The sequence below is a fragment of the Vitis vinifera genome, chromosome 18, assembly GCF_030704535.1.
Source record: "Vitis vinifera cultivar Pinot Noir 40024 chromosome 18, ASM3070453v1".
Taxonomy (NCBI): Eukaryota; Viridiplantae; Streptophyta; class Magnoliopsida; order Vitales; family Vitaceae; genus Vitis; species Vitis vinifera.
Window position 1 is genome coordinate 6,530,440 of NC_081822.1, and position 26,514 is coordinate 6,556,953.

General features: G+C 36.4%; 3 protein-coding genes across 6 annotated transcripts in view; 1 reads left to right on the forward strand and 2 right to left on the reverse strand.

Moving 5' to 3' along the window:
* Nucleotides 1–2,328: 2,328 nt before the first annotated feature.
* On the reverse strand, nucleotides 2,329–6,742 carry LOC100259052 (glutamyl-tRNA reductase 1, chloroplastic-like). Its single transcript, XM_002285547.4, has 3 exons — nucleotides 5,808–6,742; nucleotides 4,346–4,587; nucleotides 2,329–3,827 (listed from the first exon to the last, which is right to left on the reverse strand). Exons 1-3 carry the CDS (start codon nucleotides 6,070–6,072, stop codon nucleotides 2,697–2,699), a joined length of 1,638 nt encoding a protein of 545 aa, XP_002285583.1. The 5' UTR covers nucleotides 6,073–6,742; the 3' UTR covers nucleotides 2,329–2,696.
* A 1,155-nt stretch (nucleotides 6,743–7,897) lies between these two features.
* On the reverse strand, nucleotides 7,898–19,610 carry LOC100264226 (ubiquitin-fold modifier-conjugating enzyme 1). The gene is made up of 3 exons (XM_002285545.5): nucleotides 19,138–19,610; nucleotides 18,974–19,035; nucleotides 7,898–8,196 (listed from the first exon to the last, which is right to left on the reverse strand). The coding sequence occupies exons 1-3, from the start codon at nucleotides 19,468–19,470 to the stop codon at nucleotides 8,067–8,069; spliced, it is 525 nt and encodes a 174-aa protein (XP_002285581.1). The 5' UTR covers nucleotides 19,471–19,610; the 3' UTR covers nucleotides 7,898–8,066.
* A 1,465-nt stretch (nucleotides 19,611–21,075) lies between these two features.
* LOC100266091 (uncharacterized) overlaps nucleotides 21,076–26,514 on the forward strand; it is a 59,757-nt gene continuing 54,318 nt past the window's right edge. For 3 of the 4 annotated variants that reach the window (XR_788233.3, XM_010666149.3, XM_010666151.3), the window contains exons 1-5: nucleotides 21,076–21,624; nucleotides 22,571–22,730; nucleotides 23,148–23,240; nucleotides 23,905–24,007; nucleotides 24,203–24,365. Coding sequence is in view for 3 of the 4 variants with exons in the window: in XM_010666149.3 (XP_010664451.1) it covers nucleotides 21,422–21,624; nucleotides 22,571–22,730; nucleotides 23,148–23,240; nucleotides 23,905–24,007; nucleotides 24,203–24,365 (722 nt within the window). In the remaining variant the exon portion in view is untranslated. Of the gene's footprint in view, nucleotides 21,625–21,731; nucleotides 21,780–22,570; nucleotides 22,731–23,147; nucleotides 23,241–23,904; nucleotides 24,008–24,202; nucleotides 24,366–26,514 lie in introns of all 4 variants that reach the window. The other variant, XM_010666152.3, reaches the window with a different exon arrangement.

Genomic DNA, 26,514 nt, shown 5'->3' on the forward strand with positions numbered 1-26,514 from the left:
TACCCTAAGTACTTAAACAAATCAATCTTACACTTCTCCCACAAAACACATAATCTAAACCCAAGTACAAAAGGCTAAGCTTGTTTGTTTTATAGACATGGACATTTTTCTCTAATAGTCATAGCTTCGCATGTTGGCTCATTTGTTGATCCAAGCTTGCTTAAATCACTAACAAGAAGAAAAAAGACTATATAGTAAGCTAAATAAAGGAAAAACAAACTTAAAATGATGTGGCTAATCAGAGGTTCAATAGAATCACGAGTTTATTGTTAAGCTACAAAAGGGTAATGAAACCTTGAATGGAGTTGGCTTGTTAAAGTTAGGTTGAGGCAAGTGGGCTAGTCATAGAAGCTAGTGAGCTACACTATTTGCTTTAGTTGCCATATTTAATTTTCTATTTACAACTCTTGTTGGTCATTATTATCAAGTGATGATATTAGGAAACCTTAAATCATCTCTCCTTTATCACAAGAAAAAAGGAAAAAAAACACAATTTTTTTAAAAACAAGGCTAAAGAAGGGGGACGGGGTATCCTAAGGTAATCTCAAATTATATTTGAAAAAAAAAACTCAAAAAAAAAAACAAGATTATGATTCTACTTAACAATTAGTCAATAGTGTTCATAAGACATTCTTAAAACAAAAACCTTAAGCAAAACACTTGTACAATATTTATAAATGATGACATTGTTCTACACATATAATAGAAAAAATATCTTATGTATATTTCCATTTGTAAATTAAACACAAGAGAGAATTGCTTCATATAGGGTCATTTCATTGCTATCGCTTCAATTTGAATTCAAACCTTTTTTAGAATGCAATTAATAAAAATTCAAAAATTCAAATATATACAATGCATCATCAAAATAATAGAGCATATAATTCAACCATAAAGCCCCATGATATAAGTCAATCTCAAGAAATGAACAAGATAAAAAGGGGGGTGGAAAGCCGAATGATACTAAATCATTTGAAATAATTAGATGAAATGCTAATCTTCCAAAAAGACAAATAATATTCATCTCACACAATTATTCCCACACCGATTGCTGACCGTGAGATTACCTCGCGCCATATAACAAAATTCAAGGGAAAAAGAAAAAGGCAACAGCAATGATGGTTTGGTTAGGGGCCCAGGGAAACTCAGGAGTCAAAATCAATCAGCATCTCCCACTTCGACGCGTTCCTGTCGCACTGTCCTGGCTCTGCTGCCCAATCTGGCAATTCCTGTTGTTTCGCTCTCCAAACACCAGCTGATATCTACGTTGAAATTGAGATGCATGAATTGCAGAGATGTAGATGGCATCATGTGAAGATGTGGGGACCGCCATTCGCCTCTCTCAAGGTTGTTGGTGCTTGCCAAGAGCCAACCTCCATCACTCTCAACCTTTCTCTCTGTTTTTCTGTACCTCAACACCCACTTCCTGTAAATTCCCTTTTCAGCCTCTCGCTCTCCCTCTTACTCTTCACTTTACCTGTTCGTCACTTTTACTTCTTCCTAAGAAGAATTTTTTTTTTTTTTTAATTACTTCTATTTTTCGCATTTTTAATCTATTGTAAACATGATCCTATTTAATTGAGGTTTTTGTCTTTAAATGGGTTTGATTCCACCATGGGAAATCTTCATCCATCCATTTATTCTTCAATTTAAAGTAATTGAAACCCAACTAATCTTTTTTTTTTTTTTAAATTTAATTCATCACCCTCCTAGATAGTGAATCAAACCAATATTATGCTTCTTTAAGTACAATTTGGTTTAAGTTATATTAGTTTTAAGGTTCATGGCCCAAAGCTCCACCTATACAATGCCTTCTATATGCAGTTTAAGTATTTATTTTCTATTCGGAAAGCTTAAAGTTACTTTTAGATAGATGAAGAGAACTGGTACTATAATTTTGTGGTCGTAGATTCAAGCAGTTTATTTGGTTTTTTTTTTTCTTTTTTTTCTTTTTTTTTTGTCAATTCAGAGTGGGATGCATATTTTTGGGCCAAGGTGACTCAGCTACAAGCTTGTCCCAGAAAATGGGCCGCGCATAACTGCCAGTCCAAACCAATTGCCAAGACCATCCAAACTTGCTAAATTGACAGCTCAAACTACGGGAGGTAGAACCTCAAGTTTCTGCTGGCAGTACACCCACAAAATGGCATTGTAGCTCTATGATTTTCTGTTTGAGTCTGCAGCAGCGGATGAAACTGGGAAATCACTTGAGAGCATATGATTTTCAGAAAAAATCTTTCCATTCAGAGTTGTAAATTTTCACCTTAAAATAACATTCAGAAATTAAAAAAAGAAAAAATCCTAATGAAAGCTTCGCAAAATAGCATGTAAATCTCAGAATTGAAATAATCAGTAGATTAATTACATGGAATGATAGAATTCCAGATACAGACCATAGAGTTGGGACACAACATCCGGTACATGGATAACGCTGACCTTATAAATCCTCATTTGTATCCTACGAGGCCGAATGGCAACCAAAGAACACACTTGGACGTGAAGGAAACCCGAATGAGAGTTAAGCAAAAGGGTACTACCAACAAATGAATTTTTCCCCACAGGGACCTTTACTGTTTATCTATTTGAATGAAGATTACAACAGTAATAATACTACTACTGACAGGTGAGGAAGTTTTCCCCTTATTCAAATTTGAGGAAGTGAAAGATGTGTTATTGGAGACATTTGAGACAGGAGCTTACTTCTGTGTTTGTTCCACCTTGGCTCGAATCTTCTGTTCCAACAAAGATATCTCTGTCTCAAGGCTGAACATTCGATTGAGAGCATGCATATTTTCAAGGGTCTCACTCAGGGTCCGGCTGTCGCTGCCATCACATCTCAGGTGCTGCATTGGACCATGTAAGAGCTTGTTCACTATACCTCTGCTAAGATCATCCACAGCTCTCCTTGTTTTCTTTGAGATATCATCACCCATCTTTGACAAGCATTTCTCCAGCTCTGCGACTCTGATTCTTTCAGCATAGGCCCTTAATTTCTTGATAGTGGGAACAGTTTCCAGCGAATCTCTCCAAGCTTCAAATTGTTTCGATTCCTCTGTGATAATTGCCTGAGCTTCCATTGCTTTTCGGAGTCGATCCTCTTTATTAGCAGCCACAACCTCCTTCAGGTCATCAACATTGTAAACTCGTGCAGTTTCAAGGTCTGAGACACATGCACCGACATTTCTAGGAACGGAGATATCAACAAACAGCCTCAAACCCCCAACATCCTGACCAACAGCAGGGAGATCCTTAACATGCTCTTTCAAAAACAAAGGGGTTTCTGATGCAGTGCTAGTGAAAACCACATCTGCTTCAGCAGCACAGGCTAGCATTTCTGTAAGAGGTCTGTAGATTATTTCAACATCCTTCATCTCCTCTCGGATTGCGGCAACTCTTTCCTCACCTCGATTCACAATGACCATCTTTGTGCATCCTTTTGCCACCAAGTGTTTGATTACAAGCTTCCCCATTTTGCCCGCTCCAATCACCAACATTCTGGCGGTAGCATGTGAGGATTCAGGAAGCTTCATGAGGGCCAGTTCCACAGCAGCTGAGCTTACAGAAACTGCACCAGCAGCAATGTTTGTCTCAGTTCTAACCCGCTTTCCAACAGTGATTGCATGCTTGAACAGCCCACTAATGTTCCTCCCGAAGCCAACAACACCTTGCCCAACTTTTACAACCTGTTTAACTTGAGCAAGGATTTGACCTTCTCCTAGGACAAGAGAGTCTAGCCCAGCAGATACCTCAAACAGGTGCTGTGTAGCATCCTTGTTATACAGCAAAAACCGGTGATGACAAAGCTCTGAAACAGGAACCCCACTAGTCTGCCAGAAGCACAATGATTTTTAGCAAACTGTAAGCACATTTACATTTGTAGAACATCTGACACTTCACTTTAACCCAGAAAAAAAGTCAGCCTTTTTTTGGATGATGATGGTTTCAGACTACGCTACAAAATGTTGTTGCTTCCCGTGATCTGGGTGAGTAAGCGAAGATCAGGTACGATGTAGGCAGACAAGTTGGGTCAAACTTAATGGAGAAAAGGGAAATGGATGGATAGCAGGAACCACCTGGGACAGTTTGGATTTATTGTTCCCAAGGTCAACTTATGTTCAAAGTAAACTACATCTTAGAAGCTAGAAGCCATAGCATGTTGGATCTCAATCACTAAGCATACATGCTACCTTATCCTGAAGAGCACCCAAGTTATATAGTAAAGGTCAATGTATTCCAACTTCCCCATTAACCACAAATTATCGTTTTCCCATAATAAAAATTGTTGACAAAAGGATCTTACTGGAAGCCTAAACAAACACAATATAGATGGAGAGAAAGTAGGCACCTTTGACATCCATTCAGTCACTTCTTTAACCCCGCGATGCTGGGATAGAGCTACAACATATATCTCCATCCTGTTGCAGGTACTGAGAACAGCAGCTTCTTCTATATGATTCAAGTTACACAGCTCACCAATGGCTCGTGGCCACTCAGCCTCTGGAATTGCAAGCTTTTCACGCATTTCAACAGGTGTAGTATGAATACTAAGGCCAATGACCACAATGCTGCTCCTTTCCTTTGTATACCCTGATAAACGTCAATCATGAGATTGTATCCAAAAAATAAAATAAGAAAAAAGAACACCAGTACTCCAGGAAACAATCACCAATATTTTGTGAAGAGTATCAGACAACCTCCATAAAAAGGGAAAAGAATAATTTATCTCATGTTATATGCTAAAAGCAAGTTAGCTCATATTATTTGCTAAAAACCAGTAAAAGAGTCCAAAATATCAGAAAGTTCAGAAGATATGGGCTGACAGAGTGAAAAAATCACTAGTAGAAAAAGAAGTGAACATTGCTCTTTCTGCAGCAAAAAACACCATGTAATAAAATCTGGCGTAAAGTACATGGTTTCATGATTCAATACATAGGATAATCCAAAGCTTAGTAAAACTATGATTTTATTTGAATATTTTATAAAGAACAGATTTTTGTTATAAAGCAGAATCTAAAATGTAGGGCAACAAATTCTCTGTTGAAGAACAGAAGCCACAGTCCTTCACCCACTGAAGCAAATATATGACAATTTGTTCTTTGATAATTGCAAATATTCAGGCATAAAGGACATAAATATCCACAAAAGATGTGAATTTTCAAAGAGAAGGGAAAAGTAGAACAAAAGAATGGTAATGAAATGAAACTGCAGTGTGTACAACCAACACTTACCTAAGAAATCACAGGGTGACACTTGCGAAGTAAAGAGGAGATAACCATTCGTAATTTGAGATTCAGGATCCAAATTACAACCTTTCAGATTCATGCTAAACAATTGCGGAACTCATAAAACTTCCAACATTTATGAATTGCAGCATTGCAAAGATAATAATGCTCACTACATTCACCATCTGTGCATTAAATATGGAAATGACTACTATGATATGATCACTGTTTCCTTTCTGTTTTGCCTTGATCATTTCTTTCCTTCGAATAAATACTACCCATCAGCTAATGAGAATTTTCTTACTTATTGATGTAACTATGAGAAACTCATACAATGAACCAAACCAGTCAAACATTTCTCCCAAGAAATAAGCTCAAACTAACAAAATAGAACAAGACATGCGCATTCAAAGTAAGATAGGCCATTAGAGTTAAAGAAAATTACTGATTTAGAATTCATCAAAAGAGTTATGAAAACCCAACAAACTAACAAATCACAATCACATTCAAAAGAAAAACACCCGAAAGCACAAATTAACTTCCAGAAATAAAGAAACAAGAACGAAAAGGGAAAAGAGAACTCACTGTCAGCAGCAGAGGTCTTGAGCTGTTCAAGAGCAGAGACGCTGGAAGACCTGGTGGAATCGGTGTCAACCAAGGCGTCAGACGCAACCTCACACCTAGAATTTAAGGAAGCCCCTCTCTGAATTAGGGATCGCCGAGTGCGGGCGGGCTTGCAGAAAATGCGATATTGAGAAGAAGACCTCGAGGATGAGACCGAATTCAAGAATGGAGGAGTCTCCAATTTGGCCCCCGTAAATGAGGCAGCGAGACTGCTGGACACAGCCATGGCGCTCTGCACTGCTCCCAAAACCCTAACCCTAGAAATCAGGGGGAGAGAGAGGGAGAGAGATGGAGGTTTAGAGCTCGTGAAATGTGTTAATGGAATTGTTGTTAATTCTGGGTGAGAGAAAAAGAAAGATTGGGGTGATTGAGTTAGGAGTGAGGAGGAGGAGTTGGGTGGGAGCAGTGGAGAATATTGACCAAGCCCCAATCAGGCAATCGCAAGGGATTGTGATTTCTCTGTTTTCTGATTGGCGGGTGGAACGCACGTTTTATCCACACTCCCCTTTACTGGGCCATCTCTCCGACCAAATGCCCTCTCTCGCTTCTAATCAATAGCCATCACTCAGATTTATATGCATAAATTTTAATCTTTTTTTTTTTTTATGTTAGAATTTTAATCATTATTAGTTTTGAAAAATAATTAGGTGGAATTGTGAAACAAATTTGTGTAGTTAGGAAATGGAGAAGTGACATTAGCTGCCACTAAAATCATCAAAATATAGCGTCAGAGTTGGAGGTGCGGGTTGTTTGTTGTTGAGCCTTGAGGAAAGGGATAAGGTGGGAAGAAGGGCAAGCGAGGATATGTGATGGGGATTGGCCCCTAGGATTTCAGGTCTCCAGTTGCCACAACTTTCTTCACAAAAGGTCGTGGAGACGATGCGTACTCACATTTCAGGATATGGGGCCATGGGCCCTTCCACGGTTTTAAATATTTTACAGCCTACATCACATATATCTCTGGGAGATATTCATTATTCGCTGCCTGCTTTTGGACACATCTTCCATCATATTCATTACTCTTAACAGTTAACACCGAGCTTTGTTGATGATACAAGTTGCCCACTTGCCCTTTTGCTAGCTTAGGAAGATTGAGGTTTCCAAATGGGGTATCCTTTGGCTTCAATTGAACTTATTTTCATTTTAGTACAAAATGAGGGTGCATCTCAAGATAGCTCTGCAACTTTTTTGCCAACCCCGCTCCCACCGCCTCCCATTCCTTTTCTTTAGTATTCAAGAAACAGGATTGCTTGGTTTTAGTGCATCAACTTTGCTTTGCAAATAATCAGGATATTGTGTTTGGTGTAAAAGAAACGCTTATCAAAATCCCATCACATGTTTGTTTCCATGGAAAAGTTGGACCCTAGCTTCTTCAGCTCAATGAATGTTTTGGTGGTTAGTCCACATTTGAATCTACAAACGTGCTTAATAAACGTTAATATTAGCTTCAGTGTGGTAGGTCCAACCTAAAAAAAATTACAGTTTCACACACGTCATTAATGAAGGCACTGAGGAAAATATTGGAAGACCAAATATTAAATTTTAATATTAATAGAAAATTTTCAAAAGATTAGAAAACTGATAATATATATATACACGTAAAATTCTCTTAAATAGAAAATTATGGACAAAATTATAATTTAAATAATAATTTCCTTTTTTTTTTTCCAAAAATACGCTGTCTAAACATTTTAATGCTTAAAATTTGAATTAAAAACATCTTATAAAAAAACATAAAGTCCAACTGATTTAGAAGATTAAAGAAAGATGAATGATTCTAAAAAATGTTCCTATCCCTTTTAATATTTAAAAAATAAAAAAATTTAAGTGCTACAAAAATTACAAACGTATTTTAAAATCATTACCAAACAGACTCGAAATTTATAAATTGTTGTTTCGTTTTGACTTTCACAAAAAATTAATTAATTTTTTTTTATAGACTTCCCGTGTCGTTTTCCTGCGTCTATAACTTGGAAATCCAATTAGAACCAGCAGTTAACACTAATAATATCAGACATGACTGAATTAGACTTGAAGAAAGCAAGAAGCACTTGGAGAGCAATTTTCTAATCATATAGATTTTGAGTTCATAATCTCTGTTGATAAATTGTACACCTCAGGGACCATCTCGAAAATTGCAAAATCATACCCCAGCATTTATTTTCTTTCACCAAGCTTTGATGACTAACACTTTTACAGCCTTAACAATACAAACAATTGCTAAGACTCGCTGGATGAAGCTGAATCATCTTTGTGCTTAATCATTCCAGAATCCACGAGTATCGGAATTTCTGCTGCGAGCCATGGTGCAAGACCCAAACAAAGTGCATGAGCTATGCCAAATCTAGGGCTGTTGAAATGAAAACCAATATCAATCTCAGGAGGAAAGGACAAGAAAATAAATGCTTCTAGAAATAAAAATAAAGCATGTTGCAAGCAGATGCCATGCATGCATGGTGACGGAAGATAATAGAGTAAACTAAATATGAGATGATTATATGGTTCTCTGGCAGGAAAAAATAAAAAATCTTTCATGCTTCCCCCCTTGGCATTTTAGATCGTAGATCCTCATTATTGTATTGTAAACACCCTCATTTGTTGTCATTTTAGGAACAAAACAATGTATTCCAACTCTATCAAAATGATGGAACATGGCTTCCTCTTCATTACTAACCATTATTTTGCAAAACTTGCCTAAAAACATAGCTAAGTAATTTCACCAGTTCAATGATGATGCAAGCCAATTCTTGGTCTTGTTTTCCACCCTTAAAGTAATTTGACCATTTCAATGATGATGCAAATCAATTCTTGGTCTTGTTTTCTCCCCTTAATACTCAAAACCTTATCGAATGCCTTCTTTAAGAACAAACAAACAAACAAGTAAATAAATAATATCGCAAATTATTTCAAAGCATAAAGAGGAAAACAAACCTGTAAAATGGGGAAACTTTTAAATCACAACTATCCTAGCCTAATTACACTTTTGAAATGAACCCTAAAGCTCCATTTGATTCTAAAAAAGGAAATGATAGGAAGCTAAAAAAAAGTCAAAAAAAAATAATATAGAAATAAATAAAACAACAACAAAAGTCCTTCCTTTCTAAGACATGTTTAGCACTATTGGCTTCCTCTCTGTGCAAAATTTCAGCCATGGTCCTTTATGTGTGATAACCAGGCAAAATTCTCAGTGACTAGCCACTGAGAATTTGAAACATATCAAAAAGTGTTGGAGTATTTTACATCAGGAGCTCAATCCTTTGCCATGAAAGGCCTAGTAATAGGCAAAACTTTCATTTGCTGGAACACCAAGTCAAGATAATCATAAACATTTTATACTAATTCTATAAAACCCCAAACCCAGAAGCCAAAGGTGACATGGTCAATTCAGATGATACACTCAAAAACCCAATATGAGAATGACTTGTATTGGGTTTCAAAAACCCAGAAGCCAAAGGTGACATGGTCAATTCGGATTAAAGCTAAAATCCAATATTGTAAACCATGATTTATGTTTTCAACAATGTCTTGGGTTTCAACTAATTTCTCTTTATTTTTTTTTCCAAGATTAAATCAAATTCCTTTAAGGTTCAAAATATTTTCGTATAAACTAAAATCAAAGATCCAAGTCTCAAACTTAGAATCCTTCGAAAATCAATTGTAAGAATTTACTTACCTCTAAAAGATGAACTTGGAAGAACTCTTAAGCATTTTATATTTGGAAGCCTTAGGTCTTTCTTTCTGCTCATTTATGACTAATCAAAATAGGGTTACAATTATCTAATGTTTCTAGTGTGTGTGTTTGTGTGTTATTTTGCAAAAGAAGTCCTCTGTTTTATTCCAATTCATACCTTTTTCCCATCATTTTTTCCATAAATGTTCCTGAAAAGACATTCTTCTCCCCGATTAGATTTAGGGTATAACATCTATACTTAGAAAAGGATGTCAAGGGTATTTGGCTTATGTTATGGATTGCAATTGTGATTTGAATGTCAACAATAGCTTGAAGCTATTATTATAAGTGAACTCCACTAAAAGAATATGATCCTCCCAATTGGCTCCCAAATCTACGATACATGCTCGCAACATATCCTATAAAATTTGAATCATCTTTTCAAATTGACCATCTATCTAAGGATGAAATGGAGTACTAAAGCTCAATTGAGTCTCCAAAACTTTCTGCAAGCTTCTCTAAAATCAAGAAGCAAGTATATCTAAAACAATGGATACCAGAATCCCCTATAATTGAAAATTGAAGAATAGGTTCATGTCTAACCTGGCATTAACTATTCCTTTATGCTTAGGAGGATATGTAGTTTTTTTTTTTTTGATAAGTAAATAAGAAATGCATTAAGAAAGAGGCAAAAAGCCACAAAGCATACAGGGGGTATACAAGGCAGCTAAGACCTCAAAAAAACAACAAAACTATAAAAGATTCACCTCCCTTTAAGTGGATGTTACCCACTTCAAAAAGTCTATAAGGGAGAGAGACTCCTCACCTAAATACAATTTGGCCCAGCTCCATAAATTATAGACAAAAAAATTATTTAATTTCTAGATATTTAACACACTCTCTCTAAAAGCTAATTTATTCCTCTCCTTTCAAACCGTCCAAAAAATACACAACGGGATGAATTTCCAAACCTTTTTCCTTTTCTTCCCCACAAAGGGGCTCCTCCAGCTAGTTAAGCTTTACAGTTTATGGAAAAACTCATTTAACATCTACTAACCCAAGAACAATATCCCACAAAGCTCAAACCACTATACAGTGTATAAGAATATGATTTACATTTTCTTCTTCACAACCACATAAAAAACAGCAATTAGGAAGTTGCAACCCCCTTATTTGGAGCCTATCCAGAGTGAGCACCTTCCTCCACGTCGCCTCCCAAGCAAAGAAAGCGACTTTAGTTGGCACCCTATCCACCCAAATACTCCTTGAAGGAAAAACAGTGTCATTAGGATTGGCCAGCAAACTATAAGCTTCCTTGACCTTGAACTGGCCATTTCTACCTCGCCTCCAAAGAACTAAATCTTCCTCCAAAGAAGGCCTATGACCCCTCAAAACATGTAGCAAATCCCCAACTATATCCAACTCCCAATCATTAAAGTCCCTCAAAAAATTTAGGTTCCAGCCTCCTTGACCAGAATTTTGGTCCCACATTTCCTCAACCGTTGCATTCCTATGAACAGCCATGACAAAGAGGTGAGGGAAGCAATGGGACAGCGGTGTATCAGTACACCAAATATCTATCCAAAATCTGATTTTGGTGCCCTTCCTAGCTAGAAACACCATGTTTTTATTTATTTATTGGAAACGACACAAAGATATATTGATAGATAAAAAAAAGTACAAATAGAAGGATGAGAAATCCTCCCGCCAAAGAAAACTAAACTACAGGAAATTACACTGTAAAACAAGCAAACAGTCTATAAAGGACCATTCCTTATGGTGTACACACCGCTAACCAATCAGGTTATAGCACATTAAAGGGAGTCCCCTTAAAAACCTTGGAACAAAAAGCCCAAAGAGAAGCAAGGAAAACAATAGAGTCCCAAAGATACTCTGAATTCTTTACTTTATTCTCAAAAATCCTCGCGTTCCTCTCCCACCACACAACCCGAATTAGAGCGATGCTCGTAGCTTGCCACAAAACTATCCCCCTCTTAGAAGAACCAAAACCATTAAATTTGATGGACATCATGTCAAAGATGCTCCTTGGGGGAACCTAATCCATCTTAGCTAACTGAAATAACCTGTGCCACAACCCAATCGTCAAGGAACAATGAAGAAAAAGATGATCTGTTGATTCCCCATGCTTCATGCACAGAATACAAATATCAAAACTAAGGACTAAGGGCTTTGTAGAAACACCATGTTATCTCAGCACCAATCAAATTCTTTCAAGATCTCCTTCCAAACCCCTACTCCAACCTCCCCATTTGCCTTCTTTGACCTCCATCCAAGATCCTCTTGCCCATACTTCGTTGTGATCACTTGTTTCCAAAGATTATCTTTTTCGCAAGCATACCTCCATATCCACTTACCAAGCAAGGCTTTGTTCAACATGACTATCTTCTTTAGGCCTAGCCCACCCTTGTTCTTGTCTGTACAAACCACCTCCCATTTAACTAGATGAATTTTCCCCTCCAAGTTCCCCCCCCTCACACACAGAGGAGGATATGTAGTTTATAGTGATGCGTTTCATCAAAGTTCGGGTTGTGTGTTGATGCAACATGGGAAAGTGGTGGCATGCAATTGAAACTATATGAGCAGAACTATCCCACTCACGACTTGGAGTTGGTAGTTATGGTCTTTGCTCTTAAGATTTGGAGACATTACATATATGATGAGGCCTATGATATCTATACAAACCAAAGCAATTTAAAGTATTTATCTTCCTAGAAAGAATTAAATGAGTCAAAGAAGGTGGCTTAAGCTTGAACCAAACAATTAAAAGTTTTGTTTTGTATCTTTTTCTGGATTGGGTTAGAATGTACAATAGGGATGATTCTTTGTCATTGTTAGATTTCGTGGACTGGTTAGGCTCTTCATAAAGCACAATTGCTAGTTTTTTGCTTCTTCACACTTTTTTGGGTCTTTGGTTGCTTTGTATTCGTCATGTATACTTTCTTTTTCCATTAATACAATTTCCATTTACCTATCAAAAAAAAAAATGGAAAAGGTGGCTTAAGCTCCTTAAGGATTATGATTTGCACTATTTTGTATCATCTCGGCAAGCCAAATGTGGTTGTGAATGCCTTAAGTCAGAAGTCATCAAGTTCCTTGGAAACTTTGAGAGTGAGGCAACCCCATCAGTTATCTAATTTGAAAGGTTTACAAGAAGTTTGGAATTCTGGAATCTAGAGCATTGTTGGCTAGTGTTAGTATGCGGCCAAATCTCATTAACAGGATTAAGTCTTTATAGGGAGATGATCTAGAATTGGTACAGATCATGAATGAAACAAGAAAAGGTGCCAAGCTGCCCCCGATTTTATACTTTCATATGATGGGATTCTAAAGTTCAGAAGTAGACAATGGGTTTCCCAAGTAATAGGGTTGAAACCTATCATTCTAGATTTGCAATTCATTCTGGGGAACTATGATGAATAGAAACATGAAACAGTCCTACCAATGACCTAGGTTAAAGCATGATATTGCCCAATTTGTAGCACAGTGTTTGGTTTGTTAACAAATTAAGGTCGAACATTAGCAACCTAGAGGACAATTACAATTCCTTTCTATCCCTGAATGAAAGTTGGAGCATGTTACCATGGATTTTGTTTCTGGGTTACCTAGGTCATGTGGAGGTAGCAATGAAGTGTGGGTGATTGTTGATAGACTAGCGATATCAGCCCACTTCTTATCTATGCAAACCACCTTTACTCTCAATAGATTGGCCTCTTTTTATGTTAAGAATATTGAGACAATAGGGTACCTATATCCATCGTTTCCAATGGAGATACTCACTTTACTTCTAGATTTTGGACAAGTTTGCAAAAAACTTTGAAGACCTAATAGAGCTCCTTTTGTTTTTGATAAGCAAATAACAAATATAAATTTAAAAAACCTAATCAAAAAGTGTAGCAATGTTTATGCAATGTGACCAATTGAGCTTTAGTACTGCATTTCACACTCAAATAGATGGTTAATCTAAAGGGGAGACTCAAATTTTGAAAGATATGTTGCATGTGTCTTAGATCTAGGAGGCAATAGGGAGAATTAGATGCCTTTAGTGGAGTTTGCTTATAATAATAGATTTTAAGCTAGTATTGGCATTCAAATCTCTACCACTACCTAGACCCAAGTCAAATACCCTTGGCATTCCTTAATGGGTAAAGATGTAAAACTCCAAATCTAATGTCAAGGAGAAGGAGGTTTGCTCATAAATATTTATGAAAAAAATAATGATAGGGGAAAGGTATAAACGCATAAAACAAAAGATTTCTTTTGCAAAATAAATAAATAAAATTATAGATAGAATAGAAGCCCCGGATAATTATATCCCTATTATGATTAGTCATACATGAGCAAGAAGAAATACTATGGCTTCCACATCTAAACCGTCAAGGATTCTTCTCTCAATTTCATCTTTTAAAGGTAAGTAAATTCTTATCATTGATTCTCCAAGGATTCTCTAAGTTTGAGATTATGATCTTTGATTTTAGTTTGTAGCAAAAGATTTTGAACCTTTATGGAATTTGATTAAATCTTGAAGAAAAAAAATAGAGAAAGAAAGTTGAAAACATAAATCAAGGTTTACAATATTCGATTTTAGTTTTAATCTTGACACAAAAGATTTGCATGAAGGGATCTATATATATAAATGATCAACCCACCATACACAAGCATGCAGTTTTGTGGTACTGTGATCTCCAAAATCCTTGTTTTGTATGGTCCCAAGTTCAAGCTCTACAGAGGTTTAGTTTCCTGCATTTTGGAACCATTAAGGTTTCATCTTGGTGGTATAAATTGCCAATTTTGGACATAACCTAGCAGTGTAGGGCTTGATATTGCTTGGCTTAAAGGTGAGGGTTTGAGTCATATCAATGCTTTTCCTTTTGAAAAAAAAATTAAAAAAATTCTTCATTCCTTCTGATAATGGAATTCTAGCTTGGAACATCTAGGGACATATTTGGCATGAAATCATAAGCCTAAAATATTATTGGAACATTTAGGGAGATGCTTGGAAGGTTTAAATATTCATGAATATCCATGATTATCTTAAACATTCATGAACACCCGTAAGGGAATTAGCCCTAAATTGAAAGGGTAACTAGATTTTAAATTTTATTCATATTAAAGTAGCAATTAGAGTTGATAAATACATTAGCCCTTCAAGTTAGGTTTTTTTTTTTATCAAATTCAAGATAGGTTTATTAGGAGACTTCAAGTAAAATTCAAGTTATTAAATAAAGAGACAAATATAAATTTGTCTAATAGGACCTTTCTAAATTCTGTTCAAGTATTCTGAAATTTCCAAGGCATCCATTCACCTCCATTGTTGCACTTAAATCTCAAGTAAGGGTATGAGTCTTATTTTTATTAATTAAAATATTTTTCTAGAGCGATCAAGTACATTAAATAACATTCTGAAATATGATTTGTCTAACTTTTGAATTCTGCAACTGGGATATTTTAATATTTTTTCTTACCCATACAAGTGCAGCATTTATTTAAAGTTCATATACTCTAGTTATCCAACCTCTAGTCAGCAAGGAATAAATTGTTGACCTTTACTACCCTTGGTGAGAGTAGTGATAATTTGTTATGTAACCTAATCAGTAGGATAGTTACTCACCTACTGCATACCATCATATTGACTACGGTTTTGACCATCACGTCAAGGAACATTTGAAGCTAGCCACTTCTGTAAGTCCCATTATGTTGGACATTTTCCATTAGCACCAGAGTTTCATGATTATTTGTATAAAATGGTTTTTATTATGAATTATTCTTGTTTACCTATTAAGAAAAGGTCTCTAAGTTAGCACATATATTTTAAAATTTTGATACCTATACACATGATTCAAATGTTATGACATGATAACTTCATTTTTTTATTTGATAACATATACTTGATTAGGGTTCATATATATATGTTTTTGTACCCAAGGGGTTTGCTATAATGTAGTTCTCTACAAGAATGGGGGAGAAGTGTTTGTTTAGGGTGGATTCGAAATCCTTTGAGATCTCAAAGGAGATGGTTAAAGGAAAGGTAGTTGACCTGATTACAAAGAGGGGACGGGGTTTTTCCTCATGGATCAAATTTGGTGAGAGAGGCTTTGTTTAGCTATTGGAGGGGGTTAAACTTTGTTGCGACAACTACGAAAATTTGCCTATTAAATCGGAGTGGAAGGAAGGAGGAAGGGTTTTTAAGTTGGAACTCCAAAGTAATAACGCATGAAGATTCTTACAATGTTCGATTTTGTCATCCGAGGGAAAAAGATTTTCCTTGATCTTTCTAAAAGGGAGGAGTATTGGAGGGGGGTGGAAGACCCTAGCAAGCAAGTTAAGGAGCATTGGTGATGTGCCAGCAAACAACTCCTCACAATTGACAACAGAGTTTGTTAGACAAAGAAGGATGAGTGTAGAAGAAATGCAAAGATGTTTCTTGCATAGATGTAGTTACTAATGGTACGGGCAAGAGGTTATAGAGAGTAATTTGGAGCGCTTGAAGCTTTGTCTTATGGGTAGTTGGGATGGTTGTGCTAGTGAGGCACCGAACTTGGGTTCACTTAGTTCGTGGGTCAGAAGAAACTAGAGTCAAGTTGGGAATCTTCATCTAAAGTGGCTCGATAGTGCTTTGATTTTGTTAGTTTTTGATAACGCTAAGGACTCTAAAGAGTTGCAGAGCTAAGGGTGTTGTATTGTAAAAGGAAAAAGTATGAAAATAGATTGGTGGAACACAAAAGCGGGTTGTCTCAAGGAAGGGACCCTTGCTAAAGAAACTTGGGTAAGAGCTATTAGGCTTCTTGCGCACTTGAGGGGAATGGAGTTCTTTAAGAGAGTGGTTGATGTTTGCAGAGGTTTTATGCTTGTGGATGTGGAGATAGAGGAGAAACGACATTTACAATAAGGCATAATTCTAGTTTGCTCCAATGAGAAGAGGATGCTTAGGCTCTTACATGTGGAGGTAGGGTCTTCAACCTACATTGTTTAGTTATGGTGAGAGGCTCCACCAAGTTTGTCAACGGCTCCATCGAAGGAGGGTTGCATGGTGCTAGAAGTTAGGGACGCTTGCAAGGGTAAGCCACACGCAGCAAAGAGAGTGAGGGTAGACTTTGAGAATCTTGCACGTTATCGACCAACGTCAATAGGGATTTTGCGTGTTAACCTAGCCTTGAAAGGTACAAGGCCCTCTGCTTGCAGCAATGATTTGGTGGTTGCAGGGTTGGTGAGGTGTCGGCCAATGAACCTACCTTTTTTTGCCCATCTTGGGTCAACAAGCAGAGGTTCAAGCCCTTTGTCTCCATCAAGCTGGGAAGAGGCAAGCTTTGAGTACATTATGCCTAGCCTTCCTCCTACTGCCTTGGCCTATTGCTCTTTGGGTTGACCCACTTTGGATTTTGACTTCCCTGCTTTGGGCCAAGCCTTTTATGCTAAGGGCCCTTGCACTAGCAGACCCAATGGTTCGCTTAAGAGACCCCTCATGCTTACTAGTGAAGATTTGAGGACCCAAATGCTTCCTCCTGATCCCTACATCTTGTCAATGACCCTATGTCCTCGGATTGGTTTGTCGTTTGCTAATATCACCGTCTTTGTTGAAGCCAATGGCTTTGCGGGTTTGGGTATGTGTGCTGCTTTGTTCTTGGGGAGGAAGGTCTCTTGCCCCATCTCCTTCTTCTTCTTCTCTCAAAGACGGGGGTGCTTCGTTGGCAAGGGATAATAGCCTTATCCCATGGAAGGAGTTGAATGAGGGGTCTTTGGTTGAAAGCAAGGTTGAGGAGTTCAGGCCTTTGCTTTTGCTTTCCATAAAGGGTTTGGATCTGAATTTCCCAATAACTCTTCCTTCCACTGACATGAGTGCGAACTCAAAAAGGTTGTTTTACGATAGGATTGCCCGAGGGAAGACTCGATGGGAGGGAATAATGTGGTGTTCGGGGAAAACTTTGCAAATTTGGCTTACAGGAATTTTCTCTCCTTCAGTAAGAACTTAGGTTTGCCTATGGAAGGCTTTAAGAAGGAAGTTGACTCCCTATTGTGAAAATCGGAAGCCCAAAAGGGTCGTAAAGCAACAAGATCAAGACGTAAGAGAAGGCTTTCCCCTGCTTCTCAATTTGAAATGAAACTTCGAAAGTTGGATTGCTCTGTTAACTACAATCCATCAAGCGATAAAGGAAGAAGAAGTAGGAAGTATAAGTTGGATTTGATTTCTAAGTGCCTAGGATAGGTCAAGTGTGGGGACAGGAGGTGGAGAGGAAAAGGTTGTTTATCATCTTCTCTTTTTGTGTTAGGTTTTCATAGTCATTGGTTTCTTTGTTTTTTTTGGGTTTGTGGGTTTGTGAGTCAAGTAGTGGCTTAGGGGTGTGGTTTTTGGTGAGGTAGGCTCTTGTTGCTCGTTTTTCATGGTTGGTTTGTTAGTCTTGTATTCTTAGGATATTAGGGCTTGGTTATGTCGGTTTTGAAGCCCTTTGGGTTTGGGTAATGGTTTGATGTTTTCCCATCTATCAAAAAAACAATTTGATGTTTTCTCCTTTTGCCTACTTTTTGGCACTCTTTGTATACTCCATGTGTACTTGGTGCACCTTTTCTTTCCACTTTTAATATATTTTCTTATTTACCTATCAAAAAAGTTATTCCTTGTTGGGTTGTCCAACTAACCCTTTTCTAAACCTTTTTAGGTACTCCAAATAATAGCCAAGATTAGTGTAGATTAGGAAGGGATTTTGCATTAGTTCTCTAGCCCATGCTCATTTTATGGATTTTAGGAATTACTAATTTGATATTTGATTTCTTAATATTAGCAATTAGTTGATATTCTTGTTTTGGGAGAATGTTAACTCAAATTTAGAGACTTAAATCATTATGTTGGAAGATATTTTATTTTAGCCATATTGTTATTCTAAATAATTTTAGAAAGCATCATGTTGCTATTTGATTTAGCTTGTCAAAGACATTCTCCTTTTGGTTGTTTGAGATTAACATGTTAATTAACATGCAACCCTTAGCCTCCGAGTTCGAGGTGTTACAAAATGTTATTAGAGATATAGTCGTATGGGAAATGGTCCCATAGACTTCTTAGTTTAGTGGGGGTTGGATTAGATCAAGTGTGATGACCGTTTTCAGTTATAAAGTTCAGTTTCTTTTAATAATTGAGTTAACATTAGATCTAACCTTTTCATGTTCCTTTTTATTGTTTTGAATCTTGCCATGAATAGGTAATTATGGCCCTAAGATTTCATGAGAACATTATGCCTACATGAAGGTGATTATGATATCTCACATTGGTCAGGAAAAAAAATTCTTGACACTATATATCTCACAGATACCAAATCAACACCAGCATAAAGTTTATAAATTTCCTTTCTCCTTTTGTTTCCCTCGGTCCTTTATTCAGCCAAATGGGTCAAAAGATCACAAGAAATAGACACATGAACTTCATTAACATTTCAAAGAAAACACGTACCAGTTCTTGGCCCAGAGAGGCTTGAAATGCACGGTCAAACAAATTTTCCCTCCTCGGTACATCTGAAACCCAATACCACCAAAATAAATAAAAAATAAAAAATAAAACCTGCGAAAATTAATTGCCGAAAAAGGCAATGCTGCGAAAAATAAAAATAAAAGAACCTTATGTGTCTTGCCATCGAGTTGAGGAAGCTCGATCTCGGGGGCAGTTAAGGGATATGTGACAGGGATGTCAAATTGCAGGTCGAACTCGTATTTGAGGAGATTATGAACATACCAGCACTTTCCGGTCCACCTGGTTCCTTCAGAGTTGGCCGCCGATATTCTGAACCAATCGTTGTCGTTGGACTTGTTCATCCCTGTGTAGGCTATCAATGCCTTGTACTCCTCTTTCAGCCTCTGCGTCCATGCTGCTCCGTCGCGTGGACCTGCTTTTATGGATAGAAGAGGGATCTGCGTCAGTGCCGATTTCGTGTTTGGGTCCCAACCCTCCATTGCTGCAAACCCTAACCCTGGAGTTCCCTCTCGCCCTTCTCTTTTCAGACTTCCGCGATACACCGTAAGTGGAGGGTATATTTGTAAATTAACTTAGTTTTTAAATGACAGCGTTACCCTCCTTCGGATGATATGAACTCAACTTGTTTCCATCAGATTTATAAATTAAATAAACAATAAACTAATGCAACAAATTTTGAAATTAAATTAAATAAAAAAAAATTAAACGCAACAAATATTCAAAATCCATTTTATTACTTTGAATATTAACACTTAACAATTTAAAATTAATTTAAATTATTGACTTTAAATCTTATTAATTAATTTTTACTCAAAATGTAAAAATTATTTGATAAAATTCACTTACAAATTTTTAAAACTATTAAATGAATATATTATTCTCATTGATATTGTTGGTGCACCGCCAACAAATAAAGTATATGGTTAGCTTCCGTATGATGTAGATAACAATTGCATTTACACAAAGGAATGTTTATATGTGTTTTTTGGGCATATCCCTCTAAAACTTAAGTCAAATATTAAATATTTTAACAAATGTTTTTATGGAAAAAATAATAACCTACATTTCTTATATGGTCAATAATGGTTATTTATCGTTACCCAACGTCTTTTTAAATATTTCAATTGAACATTTCATTGCGCATTACTGTATTTGATACCAATGATTGTTAGATCATAATGGTTGTTGTGTCTTGCTAAGCCTTAAAGATTGACGTTTTAACCTCGTAACAATTGCGTCAATTAATGCATTAATGCACTATTGCAATTAATGTTTGACGGGTAGGAATGCATAGTGCCCCGATGAATTGGCACTTTGGAATTGATGAAGAAATTATATGGCTCCTGTGCTAATATACCTTGGGCCAAACTGTGTTCGAGAGCCATGACAGACAATGGTGAGTGTCTCACATATATTAAGTAATAAATCTATGAAGGCAAAATATGAAAGAAAGTGACAACAATGATTAAGGCGAGTTATAACTTGAGTTGTATATACACATATATATACTTGAAAATATAAAATTAATTCATAACATGTTTGAATTTGATTTTAAATATGGAATGACACAAGAAAACATGTGAACATATCCGGTAAGAACACTTTTAAAGTGTTTTGCTTGCATTGAAAATGTTTTAAAGGACTGTTGTTTTGGTATTTGCGTGCGAATAAAAAAAAAAAAAATGATTATTAAAAAAATAATCATTTATGTTGAATTTTTTGTTAATTATTGAATATTATGATAAAGAAATCTTTGACAAAATTTTAATAATTGTTAATAATAAAGAGTAAAATGACATTTTTTGTTTGCATTAGGATGGAGGATTAATAGTTAAATAGAAAAAGACGTTAATGGAGTTGGTGTGTGTATTTGGGGGATGATTATTTATATGGAAAATAACGCAGAAAAAGGGGTAATTACATTTTGGTGCATTCCACGTAAAGAACTTATATTGAAGGAATTCAAATAAAAGAAGAACAACGAAAAGTATAATGACTTTAATTAATTAAGAGAAGAGGTGGAGGTGAATCCAGTGAATTTACTACCTTTTCCCCTTGGTTTTCAAGAATCTTCGCATTGGTTTTATACTTTCATGGATAAAGCGTATTTTTATAAAATAGGATTTGAAGATTTTTTTTTTGAATTTTTGAATTTTTTTTTTGAATTTTTGAATTTTTTTTGATCGTTTTAATTACCAAAAAGACCATGGATTATGATGAATTGCAGCTGGGACCGTCCGTTCATCCTCAACCGCTCAGCCCGTGCACGTGTGAGTGTGTAATGTATTACCATAAGTTGACATGCCGAGTGTCCACACCAAATAATCGAATCAAGCCCGCTGTCTTGTTTGTGAAAGTAGCCATTTAAACCTTGGCAACACCCCTGATTTCAAAACCCTAGAAATTCAAAATTGGATTCTAGGGCAAGATATGGCCGGAGCTTCCCGAGACCAAGCACTGGCTCTCCTCGCCGCTGCCAACAACCATGGAGATTTGGCCGTAAAGCTCTCTTCTCTTAGACAGGCCAAAGATATCTTACTAGCCGTTCACCCCTCATTTGCAGCCGAGCTTTTTCCCTACTTAGTCGAGCTTCAGTCTTCTCCCGAAACCCTAGTTCGAAAATCTCTCATAGAGTGAGTTCCAAACCCTAATTTCCATTCGTCCCAAGTTTCCATCTGCCTCGTGTTATGGGATTGTCGTAAACATTTTTCTTTTTCTTTTTTCTTTTTTCTTGGAAAAGATGCGGAGAATGAACAATTCTCTTCAACTGTATCATCGGCTGATTCTCGTAAGCTGTTCTCTTCGGTGATTGATAATTCATTATTGTTTTTCTGTCCCATTTAGATTATTGATTATTGTTTTGTTAAAGAAGGCCAAAAACCACAATTCTTCTGTTTTTGTATTGAAATTTATAAGCAGACTGTTGGTCAGACTCTGGGGGTCAGAGTGGTGGAAGATGCATTTTTATTTCTCAAAATTTCTAGAGACGTGGGGGTTCCCCCTTTGTCATAGCATCCCACATATTGTGCATGGCACCAATCATGAAAGAAACATCACATCTGGTTTTTTATCAGTGATATCGGATGATTCGGATTATCAATGAGCTCATGTACTTCATCACATGGTCTTGGACTGATGGGCTTTGGTTATTGAGTTAACTGAGTAAACCATTGATCCTGTAGTATCCTAGAATTCAATAGATCAACAATGCAGTTCAGAGTTCTGTTTCCTAGAAATGAGAGAGAACATGGAGGCCAGTGCTAATCAATTTGTGTTTCACTTGGTAGTTCCAGACATAAGTTGTTTGAACTTCATTTTTCAGCACATTTTCAAAGCTTGGGCGTGCATTTTCTTTATTTATTTTTTTAAATTTGATTCAAGCTTCCGAGACTTGGTTATTTACTATTTTTCTATAAGGTTTGATTATCTATTTGGGTGTCTAAGAATTTTTGAGACTGAATATTTACATGTCAGTTCAAATTTTTGTTTGAAGGCCACCACCTGGTTTATCATGTAACTGCCAGGGGCTGATTGTGTGGTTCTTAATTTTTGTTCTAATTTCATTCTATGTGGTGGCAGGGCAATAGAAGAGATTGGTTTGAAAGCAATGGAGCATTCTTCTATATTAGTATCAGTCTTATTAGTATTTTTGAGAGATGGCGATTCTATTATTGCAAAGCAATCTATTGTTAGTGGGACAAATTTCTTTTGCAGTGTTCTAGAGGAGTTGGCCCTGCAGGTCACTCTTTTACTCTCTCTCTCATCTTACCTCTATATTGAAAAATACATGGTTATTTTTTTTGTTCTTTATTTTATGCACATTTTAAAAATCTGTTTAGGATCATTTGTGGTTATTAAGAGCATTTTCTGCTTCAAATTATAAAGTCTTGCTGTCGGTTTTGGATTCATGATATTCTAAAGACCATAGATTGCCCATGCCTAACCATTGGGAAAAATCGTGACGAACATTTTGAGACAACTTTTAAAGAATTTTGAGAATGATCATCACAGGTTATTCTAAGCATTTCATAATGAGTTTCACTTCAATTTTCTGCTGTTCTAAATTCATTTTGCATACTCCTTAATCCATGGTTTTTGCAATGTAATTTTTCTTTATCACATGTGAAGATGTTATACTTATTTTGAAAAATTGTAGTTCCATCGGCATGGTAAAGTTGAGAGGTGGCTTGAAGAGCTTTGGGTGTGGATGGTTAAGTTGAAGGATGCGGTCCTTGCCATTGCGTTGGGGGTATGAATCATCTTTAGTTGTCTCTTTCATTTGTTAGTTATTGCTAATAGATTTTCAAACTTCATTTATGTTGTTTGACATACAATAAATTGCCAAACCTAGTCTTGATTGATGACACATCACTTACAAAAGCTCTATTTCCATTTTCAGTGGTTGATGTCTACATTTTCACTTTTATTGTTTTGGGTCTGTTTGGGAGGAGAGGGGTTTAAACATCTCCTGTCTTTACTTTTGTGCTATTTTCCCCCAGGTTGCTCATGCTAACAGCTCTGGTTGACACTTCAGTTAGTTTAATATGCACTCATGTTATAAGCTTCTCCTTCCCCTGAAGGAGATTTTATACGCTTCTCATATTCATTAGGGACGTTCTACTTATCAAAAAAATATTCATTAGGGACATTCTGTCACATTTGGTCTGTGATATGTTGGTTTAACTTCTTAGGTTGTGTTTGTGGTTTAGCTGTTTATGTTGGATTGTGCTGAAATATGATCAGATATTCTAATTTATTTTTCACCTTATTCTTGTCTCATTTGTAAAACTATCAGTGAATTGTTACATTTAGATATTAAAAAATATTGAACATTAAAATAAAATATTTTTGTCATTTCCTAGCTTCTGTGACCTGAAATTTACGGCTAATCTGAAGTTGAACTTGATATGTAGCCTGGTCCTTTTGGGGTGAAGATACTGGCGATGAAGTTTTTGGAAACATATGTGCTACATTTTACATCTGATGCTAATGATTTTGAAAAATCTTCTATAGAAGGTAATTTGTTTGTTCATTTGTGTGGGCCTGAAAGGTTACACAATTCTGTTTAGCTTTTTGACGTTATTTCTTTGCTGGTCATTTCAAGGCTTTGAATTTTGAACTCTTTGAAAAGTAAGTTTGTCTGTTTATTTGTTTGTTACTATTTGTTTATCTATTTTTGTTTTTGAGGTGTCGTTTGGCTGTCCCATACAGGAAGTGGACGGGCTTTTAATATTTCTTGGGTGGTTGGTGGTCACCCAGTTCTAGATCCAGCTTCACTCATGTCAGATGCAAATAGGATTATTGGAGTTCTACTAACGTTGTTGCAATCGGCTAGTAGTCTTTCTGGCTGTTTGACAATTACTGTTGTCAATTGGTGAGTTTTCACTTTATCTATCTCTTTGCTCATATACTTTGTTGTGTTTTTAATTTTTTTCTCTGTTTCTATGTGATCCTTTATGCAATTTTCTAGCTCATAGACAATAAGTTATTTCTTGTATGATAAATTAGTTATGAAATTAAATCTTGTAAAGCATGCGTAAAATTTTTTAACAAAGCAAGCAAAGTCGATTGGCATTGAAATTGAACTAGTGTCAGAAGAAAAATAAAGATTGACAAGGTTGGGTGAAATGCTAGAAAGTGCTATTTTGACTCCATTGGTTTGACTAATTTTTGGTTGACCTTGTTTCATCCTCTTCCCTGCCAATGGAGAAGAGGCAACCGATCTAACTTTTTTCCAAGTACTTGAAAATTTGTTATCTAACTTAGTGATACTCCACATGTTTAACCATGCACTTCCTTCAGTTGGTTTAGAAATTTGATCGGTAATAATAAACTGAAATTATGCCTTTTAACTGTCACCTGTATAGCTTGCTGGTTCTGGCATGGCATAGTCTTGGGGATGTCCTTGGTTCTGGAATCTTGGGCATTCGTTTGAGTTGGGTTTGGAGGGTAGATGGCCTGTGGTGTTTAGTAAGCTACAACTGTGCCATCAAATTTGGGTTGCTGACTAGTTTTAGTCGGTGCAGTATTGTTGGTGATGGTTATATTTTGGTGATTGTTGTTGATAGAAGTGGTTTCCATTTTTTTGTTTTGCCTAAAATCTTATACCAGCCTGCTGACTGATTCCATCTTATCATGTGGCCTAAAATATCATACTAATTATGCCAAGTTTTCTGTTATCCTTTGCTGATGGTTATTCTTGGAAATTTTATCCCTTGGATATTTCTTTTTGGGAGTGTGAAGAGCAGCTTTTATCCTTGGAAAATTTACTCTCAGACATTTCTTTTTAGGAGTGTTGTGTGCAAAAGTCAGATATGACAGCTTTCATTTTTTCAGGAACCTCTCATTCCTAGCTTATTTTTGAGTACTTTGGGGGTGTTCTGTTGGCGTTTCCTTATTTTTAGCTTCTCTCAATCTTGACTGTTTAAATTAGGTATTTCTATCTTGTTTATCAGCATGGTACAAACAGTGATGTTCAGTATGGGTGCTAGCATCTGGTAGTTGTTAGGTTTTATGGTCATGCCCTCTGTTGGATGAAGTTGACCTAGGTTATGAGTTGTGGAGGGGCCATGAATGTGGATATTCGCTGCTTAACTGCAAGGTTTAATTTTCTGTAAAGTGCCATGTAGGATGAAGTAAACACCGTTTTTGGGAGGAACTGCTTAATGTGTTATTTGCTATAGGTGTCTAAGCAATGGAGAATCAACTTGATAGCAACAATGGTTGACCACCACTTTTTATCATGTTTTGATCAATATTAGATATATTGCTAAGAATGAAACAAGTTAATTTAAAAAAATACGGGGAGTGTGGCGCCAAGATGCATATTTCGTCTATGACTTTCACTATCTTTGGCCAGTCTAGGTCAGTCAAGATCGTTACATCACATGCAAAGTTTTTATATAAGAAAATTCGTATGTGAGTTTTATTTCTGTCTTGTGGGATATGCATGTGCAAATGTGTGTTCCATATGCATTTATGCTTAGGTGTAATTGGTCGTTACATGCTTGGATGTTTGTATGATTTCATGCATAGGTTCTTTTATAAGAAAAACCATGCTGAAAAGTCTTGAATTCTGATTTGCCCATATACAGTTCTTTTTTATGTGATTCACTGTGCAGAGTTTATAGCCCTAATAATACCTCTTTCCTAAATATTTCCTGGACTAGAATGCATAGTTTCCTTGTTGGATTTGAAATGTTGTAGTTATCATCCTGCTTGGTGCTCTGCAGGAAATGAACCGGTCAGTAGTAATTGAAGTACTTAAATGTGTGAGGAGTATTTGATTGCTTTCTACATGATATTATTATGCCTTCACCTGCTATTAAATATCTTCAGGTTAATGAAGCCCTTAAATTTTATGTGGGCAGTAAACTGCATTTTCCCCTCAGTTTTTTTTCCTTTTTACCATCTTTGGAAATTTTTGGAGGGATTACTGAAGCTTGGAAGCAGGTTGTAGTACAAATTCTACTGCTTGTTTGTGGTATTATTACAGCATGCTGATCAGCTCTCTAATTTGGAGT